Genomic DNA, 20,954 nt, shown 5'->3' on the forward strand with positions numbered 1-20,954 from the left:
ACAATGTCCTGCTCCTGGTTACCAGCCTGCTGAAGCAGGAGCAGGCTGGTAACCATGATAAACATCGGGTTACTAGGGGCACACGCGCACCTAGTAACCAGTTGTTTATCATGGTTACCACTCTGCTACGGTGAGCGGGAGGTTAACGCTCACTTTAGCAGGCTCGTAACCATGATAAACAGCGGGTTACTAAGTGCGCGTGCGCCCCTAGTAACCCGATGTTTATCATGGTTACGAGCCTGATCGCTGCGCCCGCTGGTCAGACACAGCGATGTGTGCTGACCAGCGGGAGGGCAACGACCAAAAAAAAGGTCCAGGACATTCTGCAGCGATCAGCGACCTCACAGCAGGGGCCTGATCGCTGCAAAGTCTCACACATAGCGACATCGCTGGTGAGGTCGCTGTTGCGTCACCAAAACAGTGATAGCAGTGATCTCGCTATGTGAGATGGGGGCTTAAGGGTATGGAAGAGACCTAGGAACTTCTAGGGTGCTAATTATAGCCCTCTTTTGTCTCTAATCTGTTTCTCCCTACTTAAGCACAGGGGTTGGCACCCCAATTCTAATACACGTAGTGGTGCCCCCACTCCCCATAGTCTAACCCTGCTACAGTCCCTAACTGGCTTTGTACATTTCCAGTCACCACTATCAGTCCAAAAAAAAAGTAGACCAAGATGTGTGTTATCCACTTATTATATACCTCATCCCTGAATGGCAGAGAATATGCTGCATGTATTGGGGTGGGTGTGTGTATATTATATGTTAGGAGTGGCCAGTCAACAGTTTGGTACATTTTGCAAGAGTGCACTGGTGAGCTTGGGAACTCAAAAAGGCCTGGACTTCCACGGACGAGAACAGTGGTGGATGATCACAATCCTTTCAATGGTGAGGGAAAAAAAAACCCTCACAACATCCACCCAATTGAAGAACTCTCTCCATGAAGTAGGTGTTTCAGTATCTAACAGACTTAGAAGGTAGGGGAAAGGGGAACAATTGGGAGCTGATCACGTTGACAATGTGTATAGGTCCATTGCAGTGAAAAATCCAGGGTGGGTGTTGTACCTGCTGTAGATTGGAAGACTTTCAAAATGTTTCAGTATCTAAGTCTACCATAAAGAGAAGACTTCATAAGAGAAAATACAGAGGGTTCACCAAAGTGCAAACCATTAATCAGCCTTAAAAATAGAAAGGCCAGATTAGACTAAAGACATTCTGTGGACAGGTGAAACTAAGATGAACTTGTACCAGAATGATGGGAAGAAGTATGGAGAAGGCTTGCAACAGCTCATGATCCAAAGCACCACCACATCCTCTGTAAAACATGGAGGTAGTGTGATGGGCATGGGCATGCATGGCTTCCAATGGCACTGGGTCACCAGTGTTTATGGATGATGTGACTGAAGAAGCAGCCGGATTAATTCTGAAGTGTACAGGGCTATACCTTCTGCTCAGATTCAACGGCGCTTCACAATATAGATGGACAATGACCCAAAACATACTGCGAAAGCAACATAGGAGTTTAAGATAAAGAAGTGGAATATTCTGCAATGGCCGAGTCAGTCACCAGATCTCAACCTCATCGAGCAGCATTTCACATGCTTAAGATAAAACTTAAGATCCACAAACAAGCAACAACTGAAGTCAGCTGCAGTAAAGGCCTGGCAAAGTATCACAAAGGAGGAAATCCAGCATTTTGTGACGCCCATGGCTTTCAGACTTCAGGCAGTCATTGTCTGCAAAGGATTCTTTACAAACCATTAAAAACGAACATTTTATTTATTTATGGTAAACTTAGCTTTGAGCCCCTGAAATGAGGAGGCTTTGTAGCAAAATGGTTGCAGTGCCTAAAATGTTTCACAAGATATTTTGGCATAAACCAAATTTTTCTGGATCCATCAGATATAGTTTTATATATAACATCATTTTCTACTTTTTTTTTTAAACTGATAATAGTGACTGAATTGACAGGGCCAAACGATGAGGCGTGGTAGCACACATACATGTATTTATAATATAAAATAAATATATATTGAGTGGGGTTCGGTACTCACTTAGAAGCGTTAGAGGTAGGCCAGGACACTGCCTCTTTAAAAAGTCGAAGGCAGGTTTATTATGCTGCATAAACCGCACTTTCAGAAGTAAACAAAAGAAAGCCTTGTCCGGCACAGTGTAACAAACCAGAAACTAAACAGTCCAATACAACATGGCGGGTTCACCTGCTCACAGTCAGTGTCTTTTTGGCACAAACACTCAGGAGGTCTCCACACCTCCAGCCACAGACACTGAATGAGACACTTGGTCTCCATTTTATACACACGCCCTGGGGCTGGGGATATGCGATCAGCCAATCCGTCCATCTCTTAGGACTGCTCGAGAAAAAAAAAAAAACAGCCCTGATACACCTAATTAACCCTCTCAGCACTACTGGTGCTGGAGCTTGCTTTTCTGGTTTTACATCACTGAAGATGCCAACCCCAGTGATACATATCTCCCCTAAAGGACATGTGATGTGGATAGAGATCTAGAGACACACGGGAAAAAAAAAAAAAAAGTATTTAGTCAGCCACCAATTGTGCAAGTTATCCCACTTAAAAAGATCAGAGGCCTGTAATTGAGGGTGCTTGACAAAGACAGTCTTGTGAGGTCGAAACGTTGCACCACTTGGAGGAGAGAATATGTTTTAAGGCATTTTTATTACTTACTGCAAAGTCAAAAAAATACATACATTTCATTAGTATTTGGTACCATTGCCCTTAAACTGAATTGCTTGGGTCAAACATTTGGGATATCCTTCCACAAGCTTCTCACAATAGTTGGTTGGAATTTGGGCCCATTCCTCCTGACAAAACTGGTGAAACTGATCCAGATTTGTAGGTCGCTTTGCTCGCACCTGCCTTTTCAGCTTTGCCCATAAGTTTTCAATAGGATTGAGATCACTGCTTTGTGATGGCCACTCCAAAAAACGCTTTTTTATCCTTAAGCCACTTTGTTACCATTTTGGCAGTATGTTTCGGGTCATTGTCCATTTGGAAGACCCATTTCCTCCCAAGCTTTAACTTCCTGGCTGAGGTCTTGAGATTTTGCTTCAGTATTGCCACAAATTTTCTTCTCATGATGCCATCTATTTTGTGAAGTGCACTAGTCCCTCCTGCAGCAAAACAACCACACATGATACTGCCACCCCCGTGTTTCACAGTTGGGATGGTGTTCTTAGGCTTCCAAGATTATCCCTTTTTCCTCCAAACGTAAGGGTCATTATGCTCAAAAAGTTCAATCTTATTTTCATCAGACCACAGGACATGTCTCCAAAAATTAAGGTCTTTGTGCCGGTGTTCATTTACAAACATTAATCTGGCTTTTTTAGGTTTATTTTGGAGTAATGGCTTCTTCCTAGCAGATTGGGCTTTCAACCCATGTTCATACAGTACTCGTTTCAAATGTGGATATTGACATAATGTTACCAGCTTCCACCATCATCTTCACAAGGTGTTTTGCTTTTGTGCTTGGGTTGATATGCACGTCGGACCAAAGAACGTTCATCTCTGGGACACAGAACCTGTCTCCTTCCTGTACCGTATGATGGCTGGACATTCCCATCTTGTTTGTAATAGCATATAATTGTTTGTACAGATGAACGAGGCACCATCAGGTATCTTGAAATTGTACCAATGCATGAGCCAGACTTGTGCAAGTCACAATTCTCTTCCTGATATCTTGACTGATTTCTTTAGACTTTTCCATGATGCTACACAAAGAAGCAGTGTGTTTCAGGTGTGCATTAAATTACATCCACAAGTGTGTCTCTAACTCCGATGTTTTTTTTTTTTTTTGGCAACAACACTATCACAAAATTCCAAAACACATTACATCATATGGGCAGTCCAGAATTGCTTAAAAGGCATAGTAATCTTAGTGTACAGTGGTGGCCAAAAGTATTGGCACCCCTGCAATTCTGTCAGATAATACGCAGTTTCTTCCTGAAAATGATTGCAATCACAAATTCTTTGGTATTATTATCTTCATTTAATTTGCTTGCAAGGAAAAAACACAAAAGAGAATGAAGAAAAAAATCAAATCATTGATCATTTCACACAAAACTCCAAAAATGGGCCAGACAAAGTCTTGGCACCCTCATCCTAATACTTGGTTGCACAACCTTTAGCCAAAATAACTGCGAACAACCGCTTCCGGTAATCAATGAGTTTCTTACAATGCTCTGCTGAAATTGTAGACCATTCTTCTTTGGCAAACTGCTCCAGGTCTCTGATATTTGAAGGGTGCCTTCTACAAACAGCCATTTTAAGATCTCTCCACAGGTGTTCTATGGGATTCAGGTCTGGACTCATTGCTGGCCACCTTAGAAGTCTCCAGTGCTTTCTCTCAAACCATTTTATAGTGCTTTTGGAAGTGTGTTTTGGGTCATTGTCCTGCTGGAAGACCCATGACCTCTGAGGGAGACCCAGCTTTCTCACACTGGGCCCTACATTATGCTGCAAAATTTGTTGGTAGTCTTCAGACTTCATAATGCCATGCACACGGTCAAGCAGTCCAGTGCCAGAGGTAGCAAAGCAACCCCAAAACATCAGGGAAACTCCGCCATGTTTGACTGTAGGGACAGTGTTCTTTTCTTTGAATGCCTCTTTTTCCTGTACACTCTAATGTTGAAGCTTTTTCCCCAAAAAGCTCTACTTTTGTCTCATCTGACCAGAGAACATTCTTCCAAAACGTTTTAGGCTTTCTCAGGTAAGTTTTGGCAAACTCCAGCCTGGCTTTTTTAGGTCTCAGGGTAAGAAGTGGGGTCTTCCTGGGTATCCTACCATACAGTCCCTTTTCATTCAGACGCCGACGGATAGTACGGGTTGACACTGTTGTACCCTCGGACTGCAGGGCAGCTTGAACTTGTTTGGATGTTAGTCGAGGTTCTTTATCCACCATCCGCACAATCTTGCGTTGCAATCTCTCGTCAATTTTTCTTTTCCGTCCACATCTAGGGAGGTTAGCCACAGTGCCATGGGCTTTAAACTTCTTGATGACACAGCGCACGGAAGACACAGGAACATTCAGGTCTTTGGAGATGGACTTGTAGCCTTGAGATTGCTCATGCTTCCTCACAATTTGGTTTTTAAAGTCCTCAGACAGTTCTTTGGTCTTCTTTCTTTTCTCCATGCTCAATGTGGTACACACAAGGACGCAGGACAGAGGTTGAGTCAACTTTAATCCATGTTAACTGGCTGCAAGTGTGATTTAGTTATTGCCAACACCTGTTAGGTGCCACAGGTAAGTTACAGGTGCTGCTAATTACACGAATTAGAGAAGCATCACATGATTTTTCAAACAGTGCCAATACTTTTGTCCACCCCCTTTTTTAGGTTTGGTGTGGAATTGTATCCAATTTGGCTTTAGGACAATTCTTTGTGTTTTTTTCATTGAAGACAAATTAAATGAAGATAATAATACCAAAGGATTTGTGATTGCAATCATTTTCAGGAAGAAAAGTATTATCTGACAGAATTGCAGGGGTGCCAATACTTTTGGCCACCACTTTATGTATACTTTTGACTTTGCAGTCAGAGTAACTGAGTAAGTAATAAAAAGGTCTTAAAACATTCTCTCTCTCATTCTGGCATTTGGCAAATATTAAAATTAAGGTAATCCTAATTGACCTAAAAGAGGAAATGTTTATTCTGATTTCATGTCAGATATTGAGAAAAACATGCATGATTGTCTTTTTATATAGTGTATGTAAACTTCTGGTTTCAACTGTATGTATATTAGGGGACTAGTAATATTGTTTAGGGTTCTCTTTTCTTCTGTTTCTCTCATTTCCACAGAACACACATGGCAGTTTTATTGCAGATTTCCTACAACAAAAATCTGCATTAACATGAGGTATAATGCAAATTAATAAGGTTTACAAATTCTTACTAAAGGGAATCTGTCACCAGGTTTTTGCTACGTCATCTGAAAGCAGCATGATGTAGGGAAAGGGACCCTGATTACAATGATGTGTCACTTATAGTTTACTGGATGCAGCAGTTATGTACTCAGTTTTTAGATGTAGCATATAGCAGAGCTCAGAAAGCTAACTCGTGCGCAGCCACGTTACAGGAAAATGGGGGTCCTGGCTGGGTGTGTGCTGAGGTTACCTTGGCGATACGCCTCTGCAGACCGCTTGCTGCCGCTTGTCTTGGCAGGCCAGGCCCAATTGAGGTACAGATGAATGAGGGAGACCGAAGTCCAAAAATAAACCTTTAACAACTTGATGAAAAGTACACTGCTCAAAAAAATAAAGGGAACACAAAACAGAATATAACTCCAAGTAAATCAAACTTCTGTGAGATCAAACTGTCCACTTAGAAAGCAACACTGATTGACAATCAATTTCACATGCTGTTGTGCAAATGGAATAGACAATAGATGGAAATTGGCAATTATCAAGACACCCTCAATAAAAGGAGTGGTTCTGCAGGTGGGGACCACAGACCACATCTCAGTACCATTGCTTTCTGGCTGATATTTTGGTCACTTTTGAATGTTGGTTGTGCTTTCACACTGGTGGTAGCATGAGACGGACTCTACAACCCACAGAAGTTGCTCAGGTAGTGCAGCTCATCCAGGATGGCACATCAATACGAGCTGTGGCAAGAAGGTTTGCTGTGTCTGTCAGCGTAGTGTCCAGAGGCTGGAGGAGCTACCAGAAGACAGGCCAGTAGACCAGGAGACGTGGAGGGGGCCGTAGGAGGGCAACAACCCAGCAGCAGGACCACTACCTCCGCCTTTGTGCAAGGAGAAACAGGAGGAGCACTGCCAGAGCCCTGCAAAATAACCTCCAGCAGGCCACAAATGTGCATGTGTCTGCACAAACGGTTAGAAACCGACTCCATGAGGGTGGTATGAGGGCCCGACGTCCACAGATGAGGGTTGTGCTCACAGCCCAACACCGTGCAGGACGCTTGGCATTTCCACAGAATACCAGGATTGGCAAAGTCACCACTGGTTCCCTCTGCTCTTCACATATGAAAGCAGTGACAGACGTGACAGTCTGGAGACGCCGTGGAGAGCGATCTGCTGCCTGCAACATCCTTCAGCATGACTGGTTTGGCAGTGGGTTAGTAATGGTGTGGGGTGGCATTTCTTTGCAGGGTCACACAGCCCTCCATGTGCTCGCCAGAGGTAGCCTGACTGCCATTAGGTACAGAGGTGAGATCCTCAGACCCCTTGTGAGACCATATGCTGGTGCGGTTGGCCCTGGGTTCCTCCTAATGCAGGACAATGCCAGACCTCATGTGGCTCGAGTGAGTCAGCAGTTCCTGCAAGATGAAAGCATTGAAGCTACAGACTGGCCCGCCCATTGCCCAGACCTGAATCCGATTGAGCACATCTGGAACATCAGATCTCACTCCATCCACCAACGTCACGTTGCACCACAGACTGTTCAGGAGTTGGCGGATGCTTTAGTCCATGTCTGGGAAGAGATCCCACAGGAGACCATCCACAACCTCATCAGGAGCATGCCCAGGCGTTGTAGGGCGGTCACACAGGCACATGGAGGTCACACAGGCACATACACAATACTGAGCCTCATTTTGACTTGTTTTAAGGACATTACATCAAAGTTGGATCAGCCTGTAGTGTGTTTTTCCACTAATTTATTTATTTTATTTTTTTTTGGGGGGGGGGGGGGGGGGGGACTCTAAACGCCAAGTCCAGGCCTTCATAGGTTAATAAATTTGATTTCCATTGATGATTTTTGTGTGAGTATGTTGTCAGCACATTCAACTTTGTACAGAACAAAGTATTCAATGAGAATATTTCATTCATTCAGATCTAGGATATGTTGAGTGTTCCCTTTATTTTTTGAACAGTGTATATACACACACACACACACCAGATAGCAGGCACAACACTTTCCTATGAAGGCTTCTTTTGCATTAGGCAGACCGCAATTGTTCAGTTACACATTGTGGTACATTAAATCTGTGTCCCCGTCGGGGCATACGTTCTAAAATTCCCCTCAAAACGGGATCTGGACGTATGCTGTGACGGGGGCCATGGACCGCAATGGTGATGGCAGAGTGAACGTGAGCTCTGCCGTGCATTTTTTTTTTTCGGGAGTGTACACCCACAGGAGGCGGACACTCAGACGCAGCAGTCTATGTTTTGTGAGGAATTTTAGGACGTATGCCCCGACGGGGACACAGAACGCAATGTGAAAGCACTCTTACATGTCCAGCTTACAATTATGGGAACCTCCATACTCCCCTTTGCGGACTGTGAGAGTCAAGGTGTGTCGCTATGGCCCTTCACAGCTAGTTTCAACTCCTAGTTGATTAGGACCTCACTGGCTGAGGTACAGTACAGACCAAAAGTTTGGACACACCTTCTCATTTAAAGATTTTTCTGTATTTTCATGACTATGAAAACTGTACATTCACACTGAAGGCATCAAAACTATGAATTAACACATGTGGAATTATATACTTAACAAAAAAGTGTGAAACAACTGAAAATATGTCTTATATTCTAGGTTCTTCAAAGTAGCCACCTTTTGCTTTGATGACTGCTTTGCACACTCTTGGCATTCTCTTGATGAGCTTCAAGAGGTAGTCACCGGAAATGGTCATCCAAAATCATAGGTCTCTTCCCCAATCTTTTATATTAAAGCATCTAATGAGCATGTGCCAAGGTCCTTCTGAAGAGGAGGAGTGGCTGATATCATCTGTTGTGATTGGTGGAAACCTATAAGCTGCATATAGAAGTGTTACCCATCATTGTAATTCTGCCTTTGAAAAAAGACTCTGCTGTAAATGCATTCTGAAAGGTCAAGAAGTACTAGTTAAAATAGCTGCACTGGTCAGTGAAAATAGCAAGATTACTAATCTGGTTTTTAATAATAGATATGGAAAAAAAAAGTGCTAAAAAGGTTTTAAGAAGTTCATGTAACACAAAAATAAAAACTTGTGAACAATAGGGAATTGTTCTAAATTTTGGAGTTTGTCTACACTGGATAACTGTGCAAAATAAATAAATAAGTTTCTAAAAGCACAATTTGTTCATTACTTTTGTTTCCAGACCCTTACCTGGGGTCCTTGTTCAGTTTTGAATTCAAAAGGATTCCCGACAACTCTGTTATTTGCGCGGTGGACACTTCTCTCAACAAATTCGTTGTAGATATTCTCCTGAACATATGTTCGAGAGGCAGCAGCGCAGGCTTGTCCTTGGTTAAAGAACAGGCCAAAATGGGCTTGTTCTACTGCCCAGTCCACTGTGAAAAAAAGAAAAAGAATGGTGTGCAGGCATCTGAATTCTTTTTTTAAAAAAAAACCCTATACTTAACCCATCTTGTATAGTAAAAATAGTTTTAAAAAAAATAATAATTCAGATTTAAAAAAAATTAAGCAAAATTAGATATACCCTCTATGCATCGCCGACCTTAAACAGTAACAGTGTTATTTCTTTATATAGAGTCAATCAGCAGTGACTGTTGTCATTGTGTCTTTACATACAGTATATTTTGTCCAGCCCCCCCCACCCACACAACATATACAGTATTATGTTTATATGATCATATGAAGGATTTGTTCACATTACACATGTACATAAACTTCACTTATTTCAGTGGGCACCAGTGTAGTGTAGTTAGCCTTTCTTGCAGAAGTACATTAGATGACAGTCTCAAATAGCACATCACTTCCCACCCCCCACACACTCTTTTAAACTTTATTCTCTCATTCACTCATATCTTATAGGGAGTGTCACCCCCAAAACACTAACTAAACCACTTATACATTTATGTAGTGTAGATTTTAGCTGTTTAGATTTTTTTTTTTTTTTTTTGGTAAATGCAAAGATTTCATATGCAAATGAGGGAACTTTGGTGCACCCTTGGTGTGGCCAAGAGCTCATCATGCAAACTGAGGGGGTGTAACAGTGCACAGTCATATCTTGACTGACAGCACACTCTGCAGCCGCGTCCATGTTGTTGCAGGCTCTCATTGCTGGCTCCAGTCTGTGGTACAGTACTGAGCAGAATCCACAGGCTGGATCCAGCTGCAATCAGTTAGAACGAACCCCAATTTCATAAGGGTAGCCAGACGTTTTACTTCTATGGTGTAAGAACTGCAGTAAAAGTATAAGCGTACTAATACGCCCCAAGCTTTAAAGGGGTTAATGAGCACACAGTTCTCCATTTTCAGATAGGATAGCTTAAGCCAAGCTGTGTCTGTATGCCCAAGTTGTTAAACCCTGTAGAACTCGTTACGTGGCAAGGTTATATACAGAGCCTTAAAGTAGTCATACCCCATGAACTTTTCCACATTTTATTCACGTTACAGCCACAAACTTTTTATTTTGATTTTGCGTGATATACCAACAAAGTAGCAAGTATTTGTGAAGTGTAAAAGGAAATTATACATGATTTTCTAATTATTTTAAAATTATAAATCTGAAAATTTTGATGTGCATTTGTATTCAGCTCCCAAGTCAATACTTTGTAGAACCACTTTTCACTGCAATTTCTGCTGCAAATCTACTGGAGTAGGTCTCTACAAACTTTGCACATCCTAGGAGGCTGACATTTTTGCCCATTCTTCTTTGCAAACTAGCTTTAGCTAATGACATTGTATGGGGAGAGTCTGAAGAGCAATTTTGAAGTCTTGCCACAGATTCTCAATGGGATTTAGGCCTGGGTTTTAACTGGGCTAGTCACACATGCATAGTCTTTGCTCTAAACCATTTCATTGTAGCTCTCGTGGTATTCGTGTCGTAGTCCTGCTGGAAGTTGAACCTACGCCTTAGTCTCAAGTCTTTTGCAGCCTCAGGTTTTCCTTTAGGATTTTCCCATTTTTAACCCCATCCATTTTCCCATCAATTCTAGCAGAGACAGAGAAGATGGTCAAAGAAAAGCATTCCCACAGCATGATGCTGCCACCAACTTTGACGGTGGGGATGGCGTTTTCAGGGTGATGTGCAGTGTTAGTTTTCCACCACACATAGCGTTTTACATTTAGCCCAAAAAGTTCTACTGTGGTCTCATCTGACCAGAGCTCCTTCTTCCACATGCTAGCTGTGTCCCCTACATGTTTTTTTGCAAACTGCAAATAGGACTACTTATGACTTGCTTTCAAAAATGTCTTTCTTGCCATTCTTCCATAAAGGCCAGATTTGTGGAGTATACAACTAATTGTTATGCTGTGGACAGATGCTCCCATCTGAGCGGTTTATCTCTGCAGCTCCTCCAGAGTGACCATGGGCCTCTTTGTTGCTTCTCCAATAGTGCTCTCCTTGCTTGGGATGTCAGTTTAGGTGGTCAGACATGTCTTGGTAGCTTTGCAATTGTGCCATACTCTTCCATTTTGGATGACTGATTGAAATGTTTGAAATGTTCAGAGCTTGGGCTTTTTTTTTTTTTTTTTTTTTTAAATAGCCTAACCCCGTTTCACTCCTCTCCACAACTTTATCCCTGACCTGTCTGGTGTGTTCTTTGGTTTTTCCTGATGCGGTTTGATTCCTAATGTTCCAAAAAAATCCTCTGAGGCCTTCACAGAACAGCTGTAATTATACTGGAAATAAATTACACACAGGTGGATTCAATTTACTAATTATGTGACTCCTAAAGGGAATACAACATCTGCAATGAGTTTGTATGTTCTCCATGTGTTTACGTGGGTTTCCTCCGGTTTCCTCCCACACTACAAAGACATACTGATAGGGAATGTAGATTGTGAGCCCCAACGGGGACAGTGCCGATAATGTCTGTAAAAGCGCTGTGGAATTAATGGCGCTATATAAATGAGTAAAATAAATAAAAAAATAAATAAATAGACTAAAGATATTTAGGGGTATTCGATTACAGGAGGCCGAATACAATTGCACATTACAATTTTCAGATTTAGATTTTTAAAATAAAATAGAAAAACCATTACCATTTCCTCAACACTTTCAGAATACTTGCTACTTTGTGTTGGTACATTACAAGAAATCTCAATAAAATACATTTAAGTTTGTGGGTGTAATGTGAAAATGTGATATATATATATATATATATATATATATATATATATATATATATATATATATATATATATATATATATATATATATATATATATATATATATATATAGAGAGAGATATGTGTACATACGAACCATCTCTAGTTTCAATCGTATCAAATATCAACAAAAAACGGTAATTAGTATAAATTAATCTTTATTGAAAAAAGTTAAAAAAAACTCTCCCTAGCTTGATGTTTGAATTTAAAAAAAAATATTCATTTTTGTCTAATTTTAAAATCAACTTAACTAAGTCGGAGGCTTTGAATATAAATCTCCCTTTGAAATTAGTTTCCTCATTACAAACTTCATTCAAATTTCGTGGGTCATCTCAGTCCCTGAAGTAGTTAGGCATTCTCCTCTCTGCTGATATTAATTCCATCTTCAAACTTAATTTTTTACCATTGCTCCAGAACATTAAAGTTGATTGTTCAAAATGGTCTGAACTTTACTTGGTTTGGCAGATGTGAAATTCTTAAAATGAATATCATCCCTTGTATATTATAGTTTTTTCAAACTCTACCCATTAAAATCCCTAGTTCCTTTTTTAAATCTATCGTGTCCTTGCAAATAGGTTTCATATGGGCTAACAAACCAGCTAGACTCCAGCGATCCCTTCTATGTAGACCAAAAAGCCGGGGAGTCTTGGGCCTTCCGGATGTAAAAACATACTATTTTTATCAGCTCATATGTCTAGAGTTATAGATTGGTGTAGGCATGCCTCGGCGAAGCCATGGGTACAAATAGAACAAAGCTTTTCAGAGACCACTTTAGCGGCTCTCCCCTGGGTAACCTTTTCCCAATCTTCACTGAAATCTCATCCCACAATTAGTGCTACAATCTACTGCTGCTCCAGACCAGAGATACCCAAACTTCTTCCCATTCCATCTCCTTTATCGCCCATTATCGGCTCTCCGGAATTCTCCCCTGGTTTGTCAGATCCGGTTTTTATACTTTGGATTTCTCACGGAAGGTTTAGGGCTTTCCAGATTGGCGTAGATAATGACTGGCTTTCTTTAGAGACACTTTAAGCCATTACTGATCCCTTACCACTGGGAACATGGCGTTTTCGCCAACTGCATCACTTTGTTCGCTCCCTTCCAAATTACACTCAATATACACGAACCCCTTCAGAGTTTGAAAATCTTTGCCTGGGTAAGGGGGCGATTCGTCATGCACTTTCCTCCGTACACTCAATGCTAACTAACCCAATGGATCAGCCTCCTCCCAGATTTTTAACACAATGGGAAGAGGACTTGGGTATCACTCTCTCCATGGAACAAAGGGAAAAGGTGCAGTCCTTAGTGCATAAATCTTCCATAAGTTCTCGGCTTCAGGAAGCAAATATCAAACTCCTTTCAAGGTGGTACAGGGTCCCGGTTAAGTTAAACAAAATGTTTATTGACTCTATTGACCCCAAGTGTTGGAGATGTGGATCAGGCGAGGGAGATTTCCTTCATATCTTCTGGTCCTGTCCGGTTTTACAACCGTTCTGGACTAATGTGAAAAACATTATCAGGTCGATTACATGCATTTAATCTAAAATGGGTCCTGAACTATTCCTTCTACAGCTCTGTGAGACTTCTCTTTCCTCCTACAAACAAACAGTCTCTATTAAGATTTTTGGTGATGGCTGTCAGCTTGTATTCCATTGTTATGGAAGAAAGTTAATCCACCAAGCCTCTGGATTTCTAAGGTCAATGATAAATGTACATGGAGAATTTGACGGCTTCGCTCTACAGTAGATATGAGGTCTTCTATACAACGTGGTTATATTGGATGGAATTTAAGCAATCTAATGAATATGGAAGCCTTGTGCAGCTCGACTCAGACTTGATTGCCATTGGAGAATTTTTGTTCGAATGGTTGTCTGGACTGGGGTGGGATTTTTCCCCCTTTTTACTCCCCACTCCTCTTCCCAATCCCCCATCCCCTACCCCCCCCACTTTTCTCTTTTCGTCCCTTCCTTTATTGCCTGAAGTTCTCTTTTCTCTCTGTTCTTCTTCTCCTTCCTGTCTTAATATGAAAAATTTGGACGAAACTAAATTCACAATATGGATTCTTTATTACATTACAGATGTTTATTATACTATATTTATATTGACTGTTATATGATACTTTTGTATTCTACTGTACCATATGTTTAGTGTATGGCTTTATCTATATACTCGCTATGTTTTATGCTTCGTTCCTAAATAAAAAATAAAATAAAAACCAAAACACAACACATTTAAAAACTGGGAAAAGCACCAGGTGGCACCATAACCCACATCACCATAAATAACACATTGTTAATCTGTAGGAGATTCACACTTATTAACCGAACTAGTTTAAAGACACAAGTTGTACATGTACAGAGAGGATTACACACACAGTGGGAAAAAAAGTATTTAGTCAGCCACCAATTGTGCAAGTTCTCCCACTTAAAAAGATGAGAGAGGCCTATAATTGACATTATTTTACACCATTTTCAGGATTTGTTTTCTCATTTTGTCTCTCATAGTTGAGGTCTACCTATGATGTCAATTACAGGCCTCTCATCTTTTTAAGTGGGAGAACTTGCACAATTGGTGGCTAAATACTTTTTTTCCCTCACTGTATATAGAAGTCACCATACCCCCCTCCCCATACAAGGAACACCATAGGGGAGTTTTCTAATTAACATGTTACTTGATGTGGGCTGTTACCTGATGTGCTACCTGATGGTTTTCCCAATTTTTAAATGTTGTGTTTTTTTTAACCTTTTCGCGCCAGAGCCTATTTTCGCCTTTGTGACCAGGCCAATTTTTTCAATTCTGACCACTGTCACTTTATGAGGTAATAGCTCGGGAATGCTTCAATGGATTCCCCTGATTCTGAGAAGGTTTTTTTGTGACATCTTGAACTTCATGATAGTGGTAAAATTTCTTCGATATCACTTGCGCTTAATTGTGAAAAAAAATCGGAAGTTTTGTGAAAAATCTGAAAATTTTGCAGTTTTCAAACTTTGAATTTACATGTCCTTAAATCAGAGAGATGTCACACAAAATAGTTAATAAATAACATTTCCTACATGTCTACTTTACATCAGCACAATTATGGAACAAACATTTTTTTTTTTGTTAGGAAGTTATAAGGGTTAAAAGTTGACCAGCGATTTCTCATTTTTCCAACAAAAATTACAAAAACATTTTTTTAGGGACCACATCACATTTGAAGTGACTTTGAGGGGGCTTTATGACAGAAAATGCCTAAAAGTGACACCATTCTAAAAACTGTACCCCTCAAGGTGCTCAAAACCACATTCAAGAAGTTTATTAACCCTTCAGGTGCTTCACGGGAATTTTTGGAATGTGGAAGAAAACAATGAACATTTAACTTTTTTTCACAGAAATGTTGTTAGTTTAGACCCATTTTTTTTTTTTTTTTCACAAGGGTAACAGGAAAAAATGGACTACACAATTTGTAGTGCAATTTCTCCTGAGCACACCGATACCCCATATGTGAGGGAAAACCACTGTTTGGGCGCACTGCAGGGTTTGGAAGGGAGGGAGCGCCATTAGACTTTTTGAATGTAAAATTTGTTTGAATAATTAGCAGACGCCATGTTGCGCTTGGAGAGCTCCTAATGTGGGGGGTGTCCACTGTTTAGGCACAAGTGACACCATTTTGGAAACTAGACCCCTTAGGGAACTTATCTAGATGTGTGGTGAGCACCTTGAACCCCCATGTGCTTCACAGAAGTTTATAATATTGAGCCGTAAAAATAAAAAATTTTCACATTTTTCCCACAAAAATGTTTTACATTCCCTAATTTTGCATTATCATAAGGATAACAGGAGAAATTGCACCATGAAATTTGTTGTGCAATTTCTCCTGAGTACGCCGATACCCCATATGTGGGGGAAAACCACTGCTTTGGTGTACGGCAGGGTTCGGAAGAGAAAGGAGCGCTATGTTGGCTGGGATAGGTTGCAGACACCATGTCACATTTGAAAAGTCGCTGACATGCCGAAACCCCCCACAAGTGACCCCATTTTGTAAACTACACCTCTCAAGGAATTCATCTAGGGAAGTAGGGAGTATTTAATTTTTAAATTTATACCATTGGGCAGTGAAGAAAACCATTATATTTTTACCACAAAAATTTTTACCCTCAGATTTTACATTTTCACACAGGGCAATGGGTAAAAATGGTGCCGAAGTGTGTCACACAATTTCTTCTAAACGTGGCAATACCCCATATGTGGCTGTAGCGTACCGCTTAGCCATACGGCGAGATCCGGGAGGGACGGAGGGCTATTTCACTCTTGGAGAACAAATTATTGTAGAATAGTTTGCGGACTCCATATACACAGCCCCCAAGTGCTAGAAGAGCAGAATTCCCACTCAAGTGACCCCCAATTTGGAAATTATACCCCTTTGGGAATTTACCTACAGGTGTAGTGATGATTTTGACTCCATGGGTCTTTTCCAGAAACAAGCAGCAGTGGATGTTGCTGAGTGAAAATTTCAAACTGCCGTTGAAGTGACCAGTACGCTGTAGTGACCAGTACGTTGTGCCCAGCTTGTGCTTCTGGAGACATGAACGGGTAAATTAGGCAAGCTCTCATCACTACAGGAATGCCAAAAATGTGGGCCCTAAAATGTAGTTTAGGCACATTGTGGGGCTCAGAAGGGAGGGAGGCATTTGGAAGCACAACATTTTCTGAATTTCTTTTGGGGGCAAGGGCCATTTCGCTTTTTCAGAGCCTTTCTGCTACCAGTAACTTGGAAGTCCCTTATATTTTTAACAGATAAGGACCAGAGTGGGGACTAGCTTTTTTTGAGGACCGAGTTGAACCTTTTATTGGGAACATCTTACATAACATTTATCCGGCGCTCTAGGCTGAGCACTTACATCGGAGTTTCCAAGTGATGTAATTCAGATGAAACCCCTGCGGGATCCATTCACTAGAATGAGGCAGCAGAGTTACTCTGGACTCAGTCTGGCCTCTGTTTAGCGGTGTCCTTTTTTTCTGAAGTGCACAAAATTGTGGCCAACTGCACTTTTATGCACGCCTAAAAAAAACTGACACTGTGGGATCACAGGCCAGACGGCATCCACAGTGGCCTATATCTGCCTCATTACAGGGAATCTTCAGTCATAGGTTCCGTCTGAATCACGTATTTCAGAGATTTACTACTAAGCAAATCAGTAGCAGGTGAAGAATTGGTTTTATTTATTTTTTACGCTGCTCCTCGTGCGGTATAATTGATTAGACAACTTTATTCTTCGGGTCGGTGCGATTACAGTGATACCAGATTTATATCGGGTTTTTATGATTGACAGCTGTCACACACTAAAAGACGCTTTTTTTTTTTCAAAATCTAGTTTTTGCATCGCATATTTTGAGAGCGATAATTTTTTCCATATTTCGGCAGACCGTCATTTGAGGGCTTGTTTTTTTTGCAGGACGAGTTGACATTTCTATTGGTACCATTTTTGGGTATGTGACATTTTTTGATCGCTTTCTATTCCGTTTTTTGGGAGGTAAAATTAACAAAAACCAACAATTCAGGTATTGTTTGAGGTTTTTTTATGCTGTTCTGCGTGTGGTAAAAGTGATAAGGAAGCGTTATTCTTCGGGTCAGTAAGTTTACAGCGATACTACACTTACCGTATTTTTTTTTTTTTTTTATCTTTTGGCGCTTTTACACCATAAAATAATTTTATAGAAATAATATTTTTTTTACATTGCTTTATTCTGAGAGCTATAACTTTATTTTTCGGCTGAAGGAGCTGTATGGCGGCTTTTTTTTGCAGAACAGGATGACATTTTCAGCTGTACCATTTTTATTTCCATTTGGCTTTTTGATCGCATTTTATTCCACTTTTTATTTGGGGATATACACTTTTTTTTTACGGTGTGCACAGAAGGAGTTAGTGTGACAGTTTTATAGATCGGGTTGTTTCGGACGCGGCGATGCCAAATGTGTATGTTTTTGGATAAATATACGGATTTATTGGTTTAATATTTTATTTAGTGATTTTTTTTTTTTTTTTTTTTTTTACAGTTTGAAAACTTTTTTTAATTTTCTTTTTTTTACATTTTTACTTAGTCCCAGTATGGGACAATAATTTTTATTTTTCTAATCCCTGTTCTCATGCAATGCAATAGACATGTATTGCATGAGAGCTCTGCTGACAGTGTAAAACTGTCATTATCTCCTGCTAGACTCAGCTGCAGGCTGAGTCTAGCAGGACACCGTACATGGCAGACCTGGAGGCGGTCATGTGACCTCCGGCTGCCATGACAACGCCAGGTCCTCTCAGACATCAGGGGGGCCGTCGGAGAGGTAAGTGGACGACCCCCTCTCCTCTCACTATCTTCTAAATGCCGCGATCGCTATAGATTGCAGCATCTAGAAGATAGCAAAGGGTTAACATCATTGGGACCTAATCCAATCAGGTCTCGATGATGTCCCCTGTCAGAGCGGTCGCTCTGCACTGCACCTGGGAGTCCTGAGCGCTGCGGGACCACCGACCGTTTATAAAAGTCGGCGCTGCACAGAGCCCAGGCAGTGCCGACGTTTATATACAGGGAGGGGGGGGGGGGGGGGGTAACTTTCAATAAAGATGAATTTATTATACTAATTACATTTTTTTGGGTGATATTTGATACTACTGAAACCAGAGGTGGTTCGTATATACACCTATCACTCTATATGATATCAGCATATATGAGCATTGAACCGAATAAGATATCTGTGGAACTTCAGGCATTTTGGGGGATGCCATATGTAGATATAATGATGCCGTGTATGTGGCCAATCCTAGCAATGTGAAAATGTGTAGAAAAGTTTATGGGGTATGAATACTGTATATCCTGGCCATTACGTTACATTATTAATGGGGACAGGTAGGCTAAATATATATATATATATATATATATATATATATATATATATATATATATATATATATATATATATATATATATATATATATATATATATTTTATTTATTAAACTCACCTCCAGGAATCAACATCCCACAGTGGTGTCACAAGAGTGCTGAAAAAAAAAACCCCGCCAGTGGCTGATTGGCTGCAGCGTTCACAATTTATCCAAGTGCAATTATTGAGTGGGATACTTACAATAGTGATGAGAGTGGATCAGCCGGAAGCAGAACTCAATCATCCTAGTTAATGAGTAATCCTGACCATCCAGAATATTCATTGTTGCTTTCACAGAAAACTGAACATTTTAAATATACAGTACAGACCAAAAGTTTGGAGACCCCTTCTCATTTCAAGATTTTTCTGTATTTTCATGACTATGAAACTTGTACATTCACACTGAAGGCATCAAAACTATGAATTAACACATGTGGAATTATATACTTAACAAAAAAGTGTGAAACAACTGGAAATAGGTCTTATATTCTAGGTTCTTCAAAGTAGCCACCTTTTGCTTTGATGACTGCTTTGCACACTCTTGGCATTCTCTTGATGAGCTTCAAGAGGTAGTCCCTGGAAATGGTTTTCACTTCACAGGTGTGCCCTGTCAGGTTTAATAAGTGGGATTTCTTGCCTTATAAATGGGATTGGGACCATCAGTTGTGTTGTGCAGAAGTCTGGTGGATACACAGCTGATAGTCCTACTGAATAGACTGTCAGAATTTGTATTATGGCAAGAAAAAAGCAGCTAAGTAAAGAAAAACTAGTGGCCATCATTACTTTAAGAAATGAAGGTCAGTCAGTGCGAAAAATTGGGAAAACTTTGAAAGTGTCCCCAAGTGCAATTGCAAAAACCATTAAGCGCTACAAAGAAACTGGCTCACATGAGGACCACCCCAGGAAAGGAAGACCAAGAGTCACCTCTGCTTCTGAGGATAAGTTTATCCGAGTCACCAGCCTCAGAAATCGCAGGTTAACTGCAGCTCAGATTAGAGACCAGGTCAATGCCACACAGAGTTCTAGCAGCAGACACCTCTCTACAACAACTGCTAAGAGGAGACTTTGTGCAGCAGGCCTTCATGGTAAAATAGCTGCTAGGAAACCACTGCTAAGGACAGGCAACAAGCAGAAGAGACTTGTTTGGGCTAAAGAACACAAGGAATGGACATTAGACCAGTGGAAATCTGTGCTTTGGTCTGATGAGGCCAAATTTGAGATCTTTGGTTCCAACCACAGTGTCTTTGTGCGACGCAGAAAAGGTGAACGGATGGACTCTACATGCCTGGTTCCCACCGTGAAGCATGGAGGAGGAGGTGTGGGGGTGCTTTGCTGGTGACACTGTTGGGGATTTATTCAAAATTGAAGGCATACTGAACCAGCATGGCTACCACAGCATCTTGCAGCAGCATGATATTCCATCCAGTTTGCGTTTAGTTGGACCATCATTTATTTTTCAACAGAACAATGACCCCAAACACACCTCCAGGCTGTGTAAGGGCTATTTGACCAAGAGGGAGAGTGATGGGGTGGTGCGCCAGATGACCTGGTCTCCACAGTCACCAGACCTGAACCCAATCGAGATGGTTTGGGGTGAGCTGGACCACAGAGTGAAGGCAAAAGGGCCAACAAGTGCTAAGCATCTCTGGGAACTCCTTCAAGATTGTTGGAAGACCATTTCCAGTGACTACCTCTTGAAGCTCACCAAGAGAATGCCAAGAGTGTGCAAAGCAGTCAAAGCAAAAGGTGGCTACTTTGAAGAACCTAGAATATAAGACATATTTTCAGTTGTTTCACACTTTTTTGTTAAGTATTGTAATGGAACGGCTTGCTGCATTTCTAAAATGTCCAGGGGGTGTGTTCTGGCTGACCATTTACCTCCCCCTCAGGTGACTGATCACATGACTGACATCACAGGTCCTGTGTGCACAAAAGGATATATAAATCCTGGTGGTTTTGAAAGAGAGAGAGGCCTGGTGAGGCAAG

At 41.0% G+C, this 20,954-nt stretch overlaps 1 protein-coding gene across 2 annotated transcripts in view; it reads right to left on the minus strand.

The window, feature by feature from the left end:
• LOC141262758 (aldehyde dehydrogenase, mitochondrial-like) overlaps window positions 1–20,954 on the minus strand; it is an 86,473-nt gene that overhangs the window by 23,686 nt on the left and 41,833 nt on the right. For both annotated transcript variants that reach the window (XM_073676318.1, XM_073676319.1), the window contains exon 9: window positions 9,080–9,264. In XM_073676318.1, coding sequence (XP_073532419.1) covers window positions 9,080–9,264 — 185 coding nt within the window. The remainder of the gene's footprint in view (window positions 1–9,079; window positions 9,265–20,954) is intronic.

Source organism: Phyllobates terribilis, unplaced genomic scaffold (assembly GCF_046119375.1).
Source record: "Phyllobates terribilis strain yellow unplaced genomic scaffold, ASM4611937v1 Scaffold_1__5_contigs__length_1240528914, whole genome shotgun sequence".
Classification (NCBI taxonomy): domain Eukaryota; kingdom Metazoa; phylum Chordata; class Amphibia; order Anura; family Dendrobatidae; genus Phyllobates; species Phyllobates terribilis.